A 17,915-nucleotide genomic window follows, 5' to 3' on the forward strand; every position below is an offset into this window, starting at 1 on the left:
TTTTTTGTCCCCCACCCATTACTTTCCGATGTGGGATGGCCTTCTCACACACAATTCTCCTTCATCAACGGCTAGTTGGGCCGCTCCTTCATCAACGGCTAGTTGGAGCGCTCCTTCACCAACGGCTAGTTGGACGCCTCCTTCATCAACGGCTAGTTGGAGCGCTCCTTCACCAACGGCTAGTTGGACGCCTCCTTCATCAACGGCTAGTTGGATCAGTCAAGATTTGGCAATGGCAATGCCAAGAACTTCATAATGTTTTCTTCAGAAAATCCAAAAATGGATTTCTTTTTATTTTCGTTTTTAAAAAATGCTCTAAAAAGAAAAAAGCAGAATAAGAAAATTTTAATTTTTCACTAAATTTTTGCCTATTAAATTAATTATTCAAACCAATATTTAATCTACGAAAGTGTTTTAATCAAATATATTTTACTTTCTTTTTCATTAATCATATTTCTTCGTAAGATTCTTCATATTCATCATTGTCAACTTACTGAAATACAATATTAACACCTAAACTTCATTCTCGAGCGCTAGTGTGGAGTATAACTTATCCTATAAGGCACTACGTGTATTGTTAAATTTCTCACTCTCGATTCCGACTGGGACCAGGACAGAGATCTTATTAGAAATTTTGACATTCACTAAGTTCATGCTTTCAGCCTGCTCTCTTCAACCGTGATGAATTATGGTACATATTCATCGATACCAAATCTAACCTGATTTTTTTCAATATCGAATATCGAAAATCTCAAATCTTGACACGACATGTTAAAATAATTATGCATTCAGTCATTTGTTTTGGAATTTCCCTGTTTTCTTACAATTAAAACCAAGTTTCAATTTTTATACACAAAAGAATATATTAAATCTTAATAATCTTTTTGCCACAAATTAAATAATTACAAAATTTAAACGATAGGAACGAAATTGGTACTCACTAGGACAAGTCATTTCGACAAAATTTACACAATCCCATATATAACCCAAAAGGCTGCTAGCATAAATGGTCGTGACACCCGAGATTAAGATCGATGCTATAATAGAAAAATGTTTAATGTTATAACAAATATGTTTACGTTTAGCTATAATAGAAAAATGTTCCATGAACATAACTCGACAACAAATACAATTAAAACGGTATCGACAATGATTGGCTAGCCTATTATGTATTTTTCGTTTAGCCAAATGTTACATAACATTACCGAGGGATCTATCACCTAATCTATGAAGAGAAAAAGAAACAAACGAATTAAGCGGAAAAATAGAAAAATGTTTAATGTTATAACAAATATGTTTACGTTGTTAGATCGAGTCCATTGATCGACGAAGGCCACTGTAGACTGCTTTCCTGAAAAGTGGGTGTGAATCTTCGGACAAGACTTCTGCATCCAACTTCTCAATGTGTGGCCATATCTGTGCACATCACAATGAAAATGGTTCGAGTAAAAAACAGTTTATTCTGATAGTTTTATAAATGAATAATCAGAACTTTTTGCATGATTGTGAGATCCCACATCGATTGAAGAGGAGAACTAAATATTCTATAAGGGTGTGGAAACCTCTCTCTAGCAGACGCATTTTAAAAAACCTTGAGGAGAAGCCAAAAAGGAAAGCCCACATAGGACAATATCTGCTAGCGGTGGTGGGTTTAGGCCATAACAATGATTAATAGTCCCGAAAGCATGGCACTGTATGAAACGAAAAATACCTCGGAAGCGTATTGCCTTGAGAAGGCCTTGACATATCCCAAGGTTGTTAAACACCACTGTTCATTTTCACCTACAGTGTAGGAATGCTCTGTCTTACCATTCAAATGACTGCAAAATAAAGAAAACATTGTGATTTCATGTTCTGTACTATCATGGATGGATTTTGGCAAAAAGATATTGGATCATTGTAGTATTGACGAGAACACCTTTTTTCAGGTTTTGAATCCTCATTGTCCATCTCCATCTCCATGGCTGATGGTTCTTCAAGGTCCATAGCATTCGCACCAGCAGGATTAATAGACTTCAAATCCTGCAGGGTTTGTGCGCTAGATGCAGCTGGAAGGCGTTCTGTCAATATACTGGAAAACCCTTTGTACAAAGATAGAAATAATGTCTGCACACAAACGATTAGTTAAAACGGGAAAGTGATACGGTGTTACGTTGTTGAGGCAGATGCAACAGAGAATCGAGAATACTGACATTAATGTGTCCAGATTTAACGAAAGAGGTGCAAATTATTTTAGTCTTGAAATTACTACCTCGTTCTCCTCAAGAGCTCGGGTAAGAAGAGCTTCTTTGGCCTCTAAAGAGTTTCGTATCGACGTCTCCTGCTCTTTTGCTTTTCCAGCATAAGCTTTCAATCGCTTCGTTCTCACGGGATTCTCTCCCATAACAGGTTCACCATCCACAAGTGTGAGCTTTGATTCAGCAGCATTCAATTCCTCCTGTGTCTTAGCAACAGCTTCTTCAGCTGCAACAATATCTTTCTTCAAGGAGGATATTTCTTTTTTAAGATCAGAAATACGATTATACGTCTTGCATAACGCATTTCTCAGTATCTGTACAAGAGATAATAAGGAAAAAAATAGTTAAGCAACTTATTTCCATCTGCAGTGAAGTAGCCAAAAAAAATGGCAATATATACCTCCCATGGACGATCTGATGTATGATATTGCTCAACGTTTTCTGGAGAAAAGATCCATTTAATGATGGATAAATTGGATATTAACCTATAACCCATCATTCTATCAATTGTTATTGCCGTCATTTGAGTATTATTCTCCCAGTAAGAACCCACTTCAGATATAAGCAAGACCTGCTTATCCTGATCATCGCATATTCTTGAAATAACTTGTCCATATCTCTCCAAGACTGTTATCAAATGAGTGAAACTCTTCGACCCAATATCTAGCAGAGTTTTCACAACTACTACGAGAGAAATATCTGAACCATGCTTGGGAATAACATTTTCATCCAACCATGAAATTACGTCACGTGCTGCAGCCCGTCCCTTCACCATATTGCACAATTCAGAAGAAAGTGCGTGTTGCTCACTTTTTTCTCCGTCTTCGGTAGCAAATTTGAAGTTTGGTCCACCCTTGGGAGGTAGCAACTCTTCTAAACCAGGTGCAGTCTCAATGCTCTACATACGCTCAATATACTTGACATGTCAGAAAACAAAGTAAAAAAACAGGAAGAATAAGCTCATATTTACTCCATTATTCTGATTTTTCAAGCATATACAAATATTATGTTGGAATATCCTAGAGGATTATAGTCACCGTTTGGTGGGTGGATACTCTGTTACTCATTGTTTTTCTCATGTTGACCGATGAATACATTATGAATTTACTACGAAGGACTACTGTAGCGGCCCAGATCCACCGCTAGCAGATATTATCCTCTTTGGGATTTCCTTTTTGGGCTTCCCCTCAAGGCTTTAAAATGCGTCTGCTAGGGGAAAGTTTCCACACCCTAATAAATGGTAGTTTGTTCTCCTCCCCAACCAATGTGGGACATCACAATCCACCCCCTTCGGGGCCCAGCGTCCTCGCTGGCACTCTTTCCTTCCTCCAACCGATGTGGAACCACCCCCAAATCCACCCCTTTTGGTGCCCAGCGTCCTTACTAGCACACCGCCTCGTGTCGACCCCCTTCGGGAAACAGCGAGAAGGCTGGCACATCGTTCGATGTCTGGCTCTGATACCTTTTGTGATGTCCCACATTGGTTGGGGAAGAGAACAAACCACCATTTATAAGGGTGTGGAAACCTTCCCCTAGCAGACACATTTTAAAGCCTTGAGGGGAAGCCCGAAAAGGAAAGCCCAAAGAGGACAATATCTACTAGCGGTGGATCTGGGTCGTTACAACTACTTTGTTTTACAAAACATGCTGAGTACAAATATCAGAATAATAGTATATGTGAGAACAAAGAAAAAAAAGTCAACAGTTTCAAGCATGATAAATACCTGCTTTATTTTATCCCAATATGACAGACGGACCTCCCTATCCAGAACCTCTTTCACAAACACTCGCTGGGGAGCCCATTTTGGAAGTTCTAATACGTGAGCCCATTCATCCCATGGCCATATAAATTGAAAATTTGATCTGCGTAAACGGTGGCAGAAACAATGTAAATATCCAGGTAATCTAACTTTAAAAGGAGAGCATAATTTTTTCAGTATGATGCAAGCATCACAATAGTACATCTTGAACACAACAATGGCACTTCAAAAGAGATTGCATGACTGAGGGTAATCCTAAAACCTCTCACAAGTGATAAAGACACAAAACTTATATGCCATGCCAAAGAATGGGAAGTTTAAACTCATTAAAAACATGTCAGTATTAGATGTACAAGAAATAGAAGTTACAGACAGAACTGAAACTGTAATTTGTTTCGGTAGTGTCGTTTGAGTTGTTTTATATAAATTTAAAAGGCGAGTGATCCATTAATTCCGAAAAAGACAGCATACATGAAAGAAGGTGAGAATAAATTGAACTCCAAATTTAAGGAAAAGGAAAGGAGATAATAATACGAGAACTCCAAAACTGGCCCATAACATATTTATCGCAAGAAAGTTAACAGTCAGATATGATAGTGAATTCTTTAGTGTTCGCAAAGTACAAACTTACAAATGGTGTGAAAACCAAAGTATCAACCGTATACGACACTCCATGTCTAAATCAGCTATTTTCTCAAATAAGGCACGAACTGCACCAGCTACAACGGCAGGAAATGCCCCAGGAAGAGCCTATATATACCTCATAGTCATATATTTCACAAATAAGAATTTTTGGTCAAAAAGGAAAAGGAACAAACGATAATTATACTAGAAAAAAGAAAAAGGAAGGAAACAAGGTAGAAGATCACATCTACAATAACAAAAGCACGTACCTTGCAAAGGTCAATAATGACCAGCGTATAATAAATAGGCTTGAACGGTGGTTGTGGTAACATGAGTAACTGCAAATAATTCAATATTTTTGGGTAGAGAAGGTGAGAAGCAACTTGAGTGACTCAAAAAGCTCATAAGAAAATATAAAGAGAAAAATAAGAAAATAAAATTTTAACAAATGAAAGAAAACTCTTGAATTAGAAGAGCTTGAACTTTGCTTATGAGAATCTACCAATCAAGAAATTTGCCTCAATCAAACTCAAGCAAGAAGCTTTAGAATCCGAAAGATCTTTTGTTTTTATAAGAAACATTTTGTGAAGTTTACAAAAAGGTTGAAAAATCCATGACCACTATAAGCAGGTTCTTAATTGGCTAAAATGGAAACACGAACACATGTATAGAGGAGATTGGACAATTTAAACCAAGAAATAGCATAGATAACAAGATAAAAAAAAAAACATATCAAAAGAACAATCTTGCACCCATTAATGTAGTTCTTAACAAAATTCTTCAATAGAACTGACACAATCAACCAACTTGGGCTGATATAAGAAAAAATACCAGCTAGTCTTGAAATGCACGAATTATCAAAATGATTATCTCATGTTTAGAGACAAAAAAACCTGTTATACAATAAGCGAGAAATTTCATCCCCCACCCTTGACCATGTCAATAGACCATTTGACAAAGGTACCAGCATACCAAGATCTTCAAAACGTTTATTAGACCTTGTTATGCTCTTCACTTGACTTCCAACACGGGTATCGCATGAATCGATTAACCATATTTAAATCACCATCTGACACCAAAGTGGGATTCTTTAACATTGACAAATTAAAACCATCCTCAAATAGTTTTCCACCTACAATCTGATGTAGTAAATTGAAGATACATGAAAGGAATCAGCATTGATTGTTTCTTTAACCACCAACAAATCTACATACAGGGCACCTAATAAATGTTCATCCTTTTCAAAGAATTCCAAGAGACATGCCAGGATCACCATGATAATGTGAGTCCAACCCTTGATCCATTACTTGTACCCAAAGGAGCTTTGCAAAGTAAATTCAAAAGGCTTTTATATAACATCTTTAAAAACTAGCTAATATACCAGGAAAGACAGTTTATGAACCCCCAATTTATTTATAATGTCATTTCAATAAGTCAAGTAGATAATTATGTCGTTGGAAAGTTGGCACGAAGGACAAAAAAATCATGCAGAATATGTGAAAAGGTGCCTTTTTAGATTGCAAGTTTTGGGGGTTTCTGACAGTTGAAACTTGTCAAACGTTCTCATCAAGCCAAACAGGTCTTGTTTTCTCCAAGTTCATTTATTTGTTCTTGGGTACTTGAACGACTTTGTGGACTTTTTAAGGTCATGTATGTAATGCTTTGCATTTTGGAAGACATTTTGGCAATTCAATGAAAGAAACTTGTGTTTCTCAAATCCATCTTGGTGTTGGTTCTTCTTCAAATCTTGCTTTAGGTTTAAAGTGTAATTGATTCATTGGATTAGCCTTGATCAATCTAATTTTGGAGTGAGTCGTCTTAGAATTTAGGAGTTCTAAGGAAGGTTCAGCCCTATTTTGATCCTTAAAATCAAAATTGTCGCCGGTAGAAACCACACAGATTTTTCTTCACTTCAATATCCGCTGCAGAACGATCTTAAGAGTTTCACAATTTGGGAAGAAATGCTAACAAGACTCCCAAAACATTTCCCAATCGCCTCAGAAGTATTGCGCTCCCAACATGGAAAAGGTAAGTTCTTTATTGCAATTTTTCCCCCATAACCTTCAATCAAATCTGATCGGGAATGCTTGACCCTCGACTTTTTCTCAATTTTAAGATGTAAATCCCCAATAAGTCTCCATTTTCCATCCCCAAACTGATGATCTATAAACTTCTCCCCATTCAGCAATGCTTAATCAGCCATAGACGAATTAACTGTAAGGGACCTGAAAAAATTCTTCCAAAAAGCCTTAATGTTTATACGGGGCAAACAACCAGGAAACCGTAAATAAATCACTAAAATTTGTATGTAGTACCTCTTTGCTTTTCTTAGGTTTCAGATTTCCTTTCACCTTTAAAATAATGAAGCCTTAAAGAATTCTTCATCCACGGCCTTGGGAGAACTGAAGTCTTTGGGAAATAGTTTTTGTGTAATTCCATAAAAGAATTTGGAATAGAAAAAATTAGGAGATGTTCAAAGACACAGAAAGAAGCTCGGGGAAACTCGTGATCTAGTTACATTTGCTTCTTCCCCTCAGTCCACTTAATCTGTACACTTCTATAATCATCCCTTCCCCTTAATGCCAATAAGAGATCCTTATGTTACTATTTTGCCTTTTAAGTTCTTGCCTTTTATACATTTCCTTATTTCATAAAATTGAAAAAAGGGAGAGAACAAAATCTTCAATAATTAACAAGAAAGATAAATGCATACCTGCGAGAAAATTGTCTCTGCCATAAGATACTCATATCTAAAAGGTACAGGAAGGCCAACCATGAAAGATGCACATTCCTTTCGACTAGCTTTGCATGAAACAAGAAAACAAAAAACCATTGTAATATGTTGCATTTCAGCTAATTGAAATGTAAAAATGTTATATTATATAAATAATATTTCATTCCATAAAAACACTAGAACTCTACACTTTGTTCTTAAAATAGAGCTAATTGAATGGTAAAAGAATTTACAAGCAGACCAGTCCCCAGAGAGCATAAGAGCATTCACATTTGGTTTCTAAGTTAAACTTGGAGGAGCTGTCCATTCCCCCAGGTGGCTTGGAATTAAAAGGACAAGTGATATCATTGACGTTTCTAATATAAGAAATAAGAGAATGTTTGAATATACAGTGTAGAGGAGAGTGCACAATCAGAATGAAGCAGTAAATACTATGAGAACAAGACATACAATCTGTGGAACCCATAGTTAGGAACATTTTGAACCTCCTTTGACAATTACATAAATAACAGAAAAACTAATTTATCTTAAAGGAACCTACTGTTTGTTTCTTTCCAACTAAACCACGAAAGAGCAATCAACAAAGTCTTTCCCTATAAATCCTTCGCATCTCCAATAACATATGACCAAGAATTTTGACGGTATATCATCAGTAACTTGAAAGGAATTTCCCATATTTTCCTTCAATTTTTTTGAGAAGAACTGACAGCTTCTCTTTGAAAAGCATGCTAATATCTAGTGATTTTAAGTGCATAATGATACCGGCCACCTGATCATGTTATCAAAAACAAAGTTCTCAAACCTGATTAATCGGCCATAACTTGAAAAGGGAAAGTTCCATGCTCTTATACCATTATTCATTCTTAAATTACAGATTCAAATCAACGTTCTTAAAAATATCCTTCCATGAACCAAACTGATTAATCAGCATAACTTGAAGAGGGAAAGTTTCATGCTCTTGTATTAATTCTTAAATTATAGATTTGGAGAAATTAACGAACCAGCCATTGAAGAAAAGAAGCACATCAAGAAGATACTCCTCCACGACAAAGCGATCAATAGGTTGCACATCCTGCATCAACAAAGGTCCAAGAAACACGATTCAATTGAGGACCACGTACAAGTCTGGTAATCTGCTTTTTTTTTTGGTAAGAAACTGAACTTTCATCGAGAAAAATGAAAGAATGTACAATGACATAAAACAACAAGCCCAACAAATCTAAGTATGAACAGGGACTTTAGAAGACAGTACAAAAGGACCTTGCAGATGATCTAGCATTGCAACCCGCAAATGTTGAAGTTGGTTGTTATTATGTTTGGAAGAAAATATAACAAAACTTAGTATCAAAAGGATTAAATAAAGCATGGATATGTTGGACACGATTCAAGAAGGGAAGTTTTTTTTAATAATAGTTCTTGACGAGAAGTATTACAACACATACAGAATTGTATATAAATGTAAATATCCTATATATAGGACTCCATAAGTTACTTTCATCTGTCCCCTTTATCATGATGTGATGTACTAGTAGTTTGTAGCTCTCATATATGTTACTATATCCATCTAGTAAAAGGAATAGTATCGAGTACTCACTCATAGTGTAATGTTAATTTACAATAGTCCCCAAAAAGTTTTTTTGATTGAGATCAATAAAACAAATTTAGTCAAATCTAACATAACTCTCTACCCAAAGTCTTCTTAACATATTTGTGGATAATATTCACAAGTCAAGACGGAACGAAAGATATTAATGCCACAAAATACAATAGTACCTCAAATTTACTTGATGGAAATATATTAAGTCGACGTATCCTTTGAGGATAATTCAACTCTGCAGCATACTTCTGTTTACCATAAGTAATGTCAGAAAGTGTTAAAGGTGGATCAGGTTGCTCCGGACAGCTGATGGTTCCAAATTCATGAGACTTCCCAGCAACTAGCTGAGCTTCAAATAGAAGGTGAGGTCTTGGAACTATCACATAAAGAAAAGATCAATAATTACTGAAAATACAAATCTACTTGATAATGGAAGAAGCAAAAGAAATGATCATCAACTTCTTAAAAGTAAAATGTACTAATTCAACACTTATCATTCATTGCTTCCTTTGCTCAACCACCCATTAAGAAGGAAAAGAGAAAAAAGGTGTCACTTCCAAGTGGCTAGCAACTTGCAAGCTTCAAAAGGTCTTGGTTCAAAATTGAATTAACTACCATGGAACTTTACCAAACTTAACAATACACCAATGACCCATATTTGCTTTTATGGTTATTTAGATATAAACCGTTGAGCCCCCATAGGGAATCTACAATAGAACCTCACTCTTTAGGATCTCCTAAGCTATTTGGAGATTAAGACCAAGTTTTTCTTCCCTGCATTGTTGATACCATAGATAGCTAGAAAAGCCAAGCACAATCAATGGATCCTAGTGTTCTACTAAATTTGAAAATACCAAGTTGTGCTCCTTGCCATATTTGCCTTCAAGAAAATTGTGCATAAGCCATTGTGCTCTTTTGGACATCCATGTTTCCTCTTACTTTGAATCATCCTTGAACAGCCTCAACCAAACCTTCCGCTTAATACACTTCCAAAGGGCAGCAAAAGTCTCTTTGGACACTCATGCCCGGGAGATCTCCAATAAAACTTCACTGCCTTCTGGCTTCTTCAAAGAAACCACCTTTTACAAGGTCGTCCAATTTCCCTTTTTTTATAGGAAAGTGAAACCCTTTCATTAACTTGAAATAGATATACAAAAGAAATCCTATAATTAATTTCAAAAAACACCTCCAATTAACATCTTAGGACATCCTTGCACACCTTGTTATCCTGAGTACAAGAAAACTCCTGTTAGAACAAGAGTTGCTATCATGTGCCACAAGAACAAAAGTTGAAATCATGTCCCACTAAAGTAGACATAGAAAGCCAGTCCTCAGAGTCATCAAGCTAGGATAGTACGTCATCAAGATCTTGTTAAGGGGCATGAATTCTTCAACAAGAGCCTTTTCCCGGCATATTCATCACTACTTGGCTGAGAGAGAAGAGTTGGCAAACTTTTTACTTTTCACAAAGGCACACAATTGTTATTATTATCATCATAAGCAGGAATTCCTATAACTAGTGAGATGCATGGAGGTTCCAACCGAAATATAGCCCAGAGGAGAAGGTCCATGTTACCTTCTGTCAAAGACTTAATCTCTCGCCCCACATCTGTTAAAAAAAACCAAATGTGGGGGTAATCAAACTCTGAAGAGGTATACTAGACCACAGAATCCCATATACTATCTCTATTCCTAGCCACTTCATATAACGTTCATTTATTTCTTTCACCTCAAACGATCAAAATGATAGATTTAACAGCATTGACCCAAGTAATAAGAGCTATCTTTTCTAGATCCCTCAAATCTAATGGAGGAAGCCGAACAAAAATATACTTGCCTCCCTGGATAGGAGAAATAAAGCCACGGCCATTCTCGTCACTAAACTATTTCACTTTCCCATTGACCCTCTCTCCTATTTCTCAATCCCTCGCTGCCCAACTGTAAAACCTTGATACACACATCTCTCATTTAGGTCTCTCTTTGGGGCTATAGGGATACAAAAAAGGATTATCGCAAAGCAGATGATTAATTACATAGTTGATGATTACCCTACTGCTAGTAATATTTCATTGATTCTAGAAAACCCAAATTCAAAAAACTGAGCAGACAGAGACAAAACTAGCTAGCTGGGTTTCATTACAGGAAGATATTGAACTGCTATACATCATCAAAGGTAATTATACCCTTGCAACTCAGTTATCTTGAGTCCCACTGAGAGTACTCCCAGAAGTACCAAAGCATCTAACGGGAATATCAAATATGAAAGAAAATATATGGATTCTTGATGTACGTGGGGTTCTCAAAATTTTAGTATACCAATCCATCATCTCGTACACTTGAAGCACTTCTATGCATGGAATAATTTCCCTTTTTTTCCTTGTACGACAGGATAACATTGAAACATAAAAGGACCAGAGGAAATAACCAAATTGAAGCCCAAAGTTGAAGAAAATCACCACTATCCACTTTCCATCCATCAGTAGATAACGTTTGTATGCGACTCCATAAATCTTCTAAAAAATCCTGAAACAACCACAGAAAGAAAAGGATTCGTGAAATAAATGTTGCTAATTTCGTAACAACAATGTGAAGAAACTAAATTTATCTATTTTAAGCCCTGGTGGGACATGGGGAGGAGGGTACAGACGGGAGGGAAGACATGGAGAAGGTTTTTCTCCATGGTATGGTTTGTAATTAAAATTCTTTTACTGTTGCTTACGCAATTTTCTCTTTTTTTTTTTACAGTTTCTAAAGGCCACTGGTTTTTACTTTATAGTCACCTAGAATTTAGTTGGGGGTTGTTAATCCTGAATTAGGACTTCCTAACTGCCATAGAATAACTTCGATCCTGTACCCAAATGTTTCAACATTTTAATTCTCTGATTCTAAATACTATGCTTTGTTCTAAGAGGAAACTCAGAAAACCTTGTATTAATCTAAAGCCTAACTAAACAGATAGGGGAGATGAGATATCCTCACTTACCAAAAGGGTTTAGAAACATTAAGCTGGCTTCTGAACAATCCTTTCGTTTTATTTTTCTCCTTCTGATATTTATTTTTAAATCTTAGCAAAATCGAAAAATAAATAAATTTTTAGATACTCATTTTTTATTTTTAAAATGTGTTTATGATTTTAAGAGCGTTTTTAGAAAATATGGCTGAGAAAACAAAGAATTCTTTGATAAATAAGTTTAACGTTCAAAAAAAAAAAAAATATATCTTCAGTTCCAATCATAAAGTAAAATCTCCAGGTTGAAATAATACAGGTTTCCCATTTTCTTTTTCTTTTTCTCTCTTTTTTTTAGATATAATGTAAGAAGAATATGGATTCATATATCAACCAGAAGATGAAATTCCTAGAAACTAAATGATCATAGAGAATTCTTCTGGTCCACATGAGCTGTTTGTCCAAAGGCTGGTTAAGTTGAGAAAAACAAGTTACAGAAAATACAAAAAAGAGGGTAAGGGCAAGTGTTAGCATATTGAAAAGACAGAGTTTGATCTGGGCCAAGAGCATCGCCATCGTTGACAAAACAGTCATAATTGACAAGCCGGGTAATTCTGGGATTCACAAACCTGGCTAGACTGAGTTGACAGATATGACTAAAAGGGGTTGCCGTATATATATGTACATATATTGTAAAAATTAAAAAAATAATAATAAATAAAAATCCAGCCGACCTGAAACAGATTAGAAATTGAGTAGAATGCTTAGAATGATTTTTTTTTTTTTTTTTTTTTTTTTTTTTGGTAATAAACCGCACTTTTTTAGAGAAATGGAAGTATATACAAGGGCAAACAAAAAACTAGTTCCAGAAAAGAGAAGTCGAACCTAGCTATATAAAAGGGCACTTCTACTCATAACTAGTCAAACTTTCACCGGTAGTAAGCTTAGCATGACAATAATGAATAATCAAAACTAGTCAAATTATACCTTCTCGTTGAGAGTTTTCTCAACTTCACCATCATCCTCAAAAAAGGATAAGCCGGTGTCCAACGTATGCCTTCGAATGCTTAAGTAAGCTTCTACTCCTACCATAACCCTCTCAAGCTCTTCAGGAACTTGCTGCATATAAAAGCAAATTATCAATAGTAGGGGCTCTTTGGCCAACATGGACATAGCTCAGTAGTTAAGGTATCTCTATCTTCTCTAATAATTCGTAGGTTCAAATCTTCATCCAATGTGTGTTATAATATGCTAAAAATAGTAAAGCTCCTATAACAATTCTTTTAGAGCAATCAAATAGGAAAGTATATCAAAACAAGGCCCAATGTTCTATCGTAGGATATTAATCCAATTTGTAACAAGAATGAGAGAACAGTGTCGAGAAAGATGCTCACCACCCAATCTCTAACCTAGGATATAACTCAATTCATAACAAGAAATGAGAATGAGAGAAAAGGACAGTGTTGGGAAAGATGGTCCATTAAGTAAAGACATTATTCAGAGTTGAAATAACAATACCTCAACCAGTTCAGCGCCTCCCCAGGGGAAACAAGATAGAATGCAAGTTATGTAAAAGTCAGCACAAGCCTGCCATGCAGGGTTTCCCTTCTCATCATCCACTATTGTGGCAGCTGAAGATAATAATGTCTCAAAAACAACTACTAGAGATGTGGACGTCAGGACTTTACTGCTCATCTACGTAAGACAACAAAAATGCTTAGAAGATCAGAATATTCTCTCGAGAAGACAAAATCAAAACTCTAAGATGTTAGGCTTTCTAATTTTGAAAAATGATAATAATCAGTCATAAAAAAATATGCTGTGATAGCAAAATCAAGCATACCAATGCAGTTAGAAAGCGTAACAAAATCCGGATCTTGTGGCAATGTCCAGAGTTTAAGGCATCCTGAGAAAGAACCGAGTAAGAACAACAAAATATCTCTGATAAAATAATTTAAATTTGTATAGTATGAATGGAAGTCAGACAGACCAGAAACATTTAATTTATTGCTCTTCAATTGTTAGCACTAACATAAGAGTAATCATACAACAACTAGTACTCGTCCTAAATTGCACTATGATTATGTTATTCTTGGATATAGTATGTTTTCAACACAGGTGTGATAAATATTAATCTTTAAGGCATCATTCTATTGCTATTATTTATTTTATAAATTTAAACTACATACTTTTCTTTTCTTTTTTTTTTTTGTAAACTTACACGTTTAGCCCCTAAACTTTCAAGGTTATATCAACTAAGTCTCTACGCTTTAAAAATGTATAATAGATCCCAGAATTTTCAATTGTATCTAAATAGTTCCTTGATCTATTCAATAATTTTTTTTAAAGACATGAACCTATTGAAACTTGACCCTAATATTTCAATTTTGTGTTCTCCGTAAATATTTAAAAAAATGTTGAATAGGTTAAAATTTAGACAGAAAATTGAAGGTTCAAAAATCTATTAGACACAAAATCGAAAATTCAAGAATTTATTATACACACAATCGAAAGTTTAAAGACTAGGTACACACTTTTTAAAGTTCAAAAACTCGTTACACACTTTTTACGGAAGAAGGCAATTGCTAGTATTTAGGGCCTAGAACGAAACGATTGGGTCACCTCTTATCCTATAGGCAGAGCCACGAAGCAACACCCGGCCTTGGTTTGATGTAGCAAAGAATACTGTTGTTTTTATAAAATAAAACTTATGAATGTTAGAAAGGGGAATGGTAGAATAATCAAATTTTGGAAAGACAAATGGATTGGAGCTTCTTCCACTATTAAGCATGACTTCCCAAATCTGCTCAACATCTCTTGAAGCCTAACAACAAAGAAGCAAAAGGTTGGAACCCGATAAAATAGAAGCCACTTAATGCAATTTCTTACTCGAAAGATGGCATAGGCATGGAAACACTCATGAAGTGGTTTATCATCCATCCACCCATCTTCCCAAAAGTAAACATTTGAGCCCTCCCCAATGAAGCATTGAACAAACGAGGAAAAGGACAGGAAGCCCAAAGCAATTGCTTTCCAAAGATTTCTATTAGGCACTATGAAACCACCATCTGCAACCCACTTGAAAAGGGGCAGATGCAGGTCATACTGACTCACAATAACTTAGTGCCGCAAAGAGTCAAACTTCATGAAGAACCATCGCCACAACCATTTCACTAGCAGAGCCTCATTATGTAATATCAAGCTCCCATTACCTAGATCACCTAATTCCACCGGCTTCACCACAACCTCCCAATTAACCAAATGTGACCCACCCCCATTATCCACACCTTCAAAGAAACTCTTCATCTCTCCTTCAATATTCATGCTCACAGAAACGAGAATCTTAAAGAGCGATAAGCAACAAGTGAGAACCCTACTTAACACAGATTGGATAAGAATGAGTTTTCTCCATTTTGAGAAGAAGAGCTTCCTCCAAGACGACAACTGTTTCTGAATCATATAGAATTTTGAATCCCGAAACATTTGCCTTCACGGATTACCTCCCAATGGAAGCCCAAAATAAGAGGACGAAAGTTGACCCACCTCACACCCAACCAATGAGGCCCAAACACTTAGCTTAGAATGAAAAAGGCTAAGGCCAAGTATAAATTTCCATCCTATTAATCTTAAGTTTCAAAGTCACTTCAAAAAGGGATTAAAAAAACCGTTGAAATTCGTCAAGAAATTTTTCTGCCCCAAACATAAGAAGATTGAATCATCTGTGAACTGAAGGAAAGACAAACTAATTGACTCCTTCCCCATTTGGAACCCCTCAACCACCCCTTTTTGCACGCCTAGCAACGCCAATCTTCTCAACACACCCACACTTGGATAAACAATAAGAAATAGTACTAGGAAGGACTTTCCTCAACCTGTTCTCAAGAGTCTTAGCAATCATCTTATAAAAACTAGTGACCAGGCTAATGGACCTAAAGTCTTTTACCCTGTTAGTGTTCTTTCTTGGAAATAAGGCACACATAGGTCTCGCTCATGCCTGTGTCAATAGTACCTCTCAAAAAAAATCACTCAAAACTTTCCACGTATTCTCTTTGATGCAATTCCAATAATCCTGAAAAAAAAGGCCATGGTACAATCGTCATGCCTAGGGGACTTATTTCACCAGACCACCTTGTGAATAACCTCCACAATAAAAACGGGGCATCAAACTGCTCCCTTTCCCTCTCTAAAATGGGATACCAGTCTAAACCTTCTAGGAAGGGACTAGGGACACACAAGGGCGTAAAGATTAGAGAATTTAAAAGTGTCTTAATATAAAAAAGTTCTTACTACACTTCACTAAGACAATGACAATGCCAACTGCAAAATTGCAAACCTGAAAACTTTGGTGAGTTTGCTCCACAATTTTCTTCACGAAGTCTTCATTTTCCAAATTCATCAATCCGATCTGTAGGCACAACAAGATAGACATACGTCACTAACGCAAACTAATACCATCATTGAGAATTATAAGTGTTGTGCCATGAAATATTAAGTGTGAGTAAACACCTTCGTTTTTTTAAAAGATAAAAAACCACATTTTCATAGAGAATGAAAGAATAACAAAGGATATATAAAATAAACAAGGGACATACAAAAAGATAGCCCCATAAAAGAAGCCAGACAACTTATTTCTTTTTTTAAGATAAATAAAACACAATTGATGCCGACATGGGGCAGCTAAATAATGAAAGAAAAGAATCTCGTCGGAGGGTATTTTCATAGATGAAATGAAAGAATATACAGAGAGAATATTTAATTGAGAAAAAAATCAGAGCAGAGGGAGCCAAGGCAACAAAAACCAGACTAGGAAAAGGGGAAAAAGGGCTCCAAGAACTAAGAAAACTACAATTTTTATAAGGTGGTCTTTTTCTATACGGAACATACAATTTTGTTAAATCAAAAGAATGAATAAATGAAGAAGGGAAATGTCTGACCTATGTAGCTCTAAAGACATTCTCCAATTGCGGCACAAACGACAAGCTAAAAAGAACGGAAAGACAACAGCAAAAGGAAGGCTATTGCATTTTATAAATTTAAACCTCAATTTTGGTCTTTTAATGGGAAACATATAGAGAGATCGTTAAATAAGAATTGTACAACTCTAGAATACATGTAACAAATAATTGAGAAGTTAAAGCTAGATCGCACGACCTAACAACATAAGCTGATCAACGAAATACATAAATGAAAAGAAAATACATTCACTGGAGAACTGAAGGATGTAAGGTACTTTACCAATGTCCCGTACAAAGGAGTCTTATGAGGCAATTGTTCAACACATTGCAGAAGGAACTGTCAAACGAGGAAAAAAAACAGTGTAAATACCATCAGCATAGAGTAGTTATTAGACAAAACTCACATTTTCCACAAAGGGATACGACTTAAGAGATAACCAGCCAAAAAAGACTCAGTTCACACGTACTACTAACATAGTGATTCAACTAGTATAATTTCAACCAACACAAGAACTGCAAATTTTATCAACACCCAGATAAATTATAGAGAAAAAAACGTGCAGAGGCAAGTGATTACAGGCAAAATTTCATCTCCATAGTGATCCAGCTCCCGCCGAATCGCTGCGAAGCAAGTTTCCTGCAAATCCCAGATAAAAATGAGCGACAAGTAATCGAATAGTGGAGTATAACTGGAATGAGTGTGAGAGAGTGCCGAACAATGTGGTCTTTGAAATCGGAGGAGGTGCCGTATTCCGGGGACTTGTCGCCAATTCGGAGAAGAAGACTCTTCCAGCTGCTCATTACTGCCTAGAAGAAGAAAGGTGATTTTGTATAAGGGAAAAATTAGGAGATGGTGAAGTGGGTTCGAATTACACGGGACTGCAGACGCCGCTGAGTTTCCGGAGCAGGACAAGTCCGGCAGTGGAAGAAATGCAATTGTGTAAAACCGGGAGACGCTCCCGTGGGGATTAGAAGGGTTTTGGGACCGAAATTACCGTTATCTCACGAACCCTAGAGTATGATGAATTAGGTACACAGTGACCACCGTTCTATCTGATCTC

The 17,915-nt window shown here is 36.1% G+C and overlaps 1 protein-coding gene across 1 annotated transcript; it reads right to left on the reverse strand.

Moving 5' to 3' along the window:
• Nucleotides 1-1,090: 1,090 nt before the first annotated feature.
• On the reverse strand, nucleotides 1,091-17,868 carry LOC111461363 (nuclear cap-binding protein subunit 1-like). Its single transcript, XM_023104867.1, has 19 exons — nucleotides 17,572-17,868; nucleotides 17,432-17,491; nucleotides 17,135-17,191; nucleotides 16,233-16,304; nucleotides 13,743-13,805; nucleotides 13,418-13,594; nucleotides 12,887-13,018; nucleotides 11,409-11,475; nucleotides 9,129-9,328; nucleotides 8,357-8,427; nucleotides 7,335-7,419; nucleotides 4,891-4,959; nucleotides 4,629-4,747; nucleotides 3,962-4,100; nucleotides 2,638-3,135; nucleotides 2,252-2,551; nucleotides 1,919-2,106; nucleotides 1,712-1,820; nucleotides 1,091-1,416 (listed from the first exon to the last, which is right to left on the reverse strand). Exons 1-19 carry the CDS (start codon nucleotides 17,653-17,655, stop codon nucleotides 1,306-1,308), a joined length of 2,601 nt encoding a protein of 866 aa, XP_022960635.1. The 5' UTR covers nucleotides 17,656-17,868; the 3' UTR covers nucleotides 1,091-1,305.
• Nucleotides 17,869-17,915: the final 47 nt, after the last annotated feature.

Source organism: Cucurbita moschata, unplaced genomic scaffold (genome assembly GCF_002738365.1).
Source record: "Cucurbita moschata cultivar Rifu unplaced genomic scaffold, Cmos_1.0 Cmo_Scf00025, whole genome shotgun sequence".
Taxonomy (NCBI): Eukaryota; Viridiplantae; Streptophyta; class Magnoliopsida; order Cucurbitales; family Cucurbitaceae; genus Cucurbita; species Cucurbita moschata.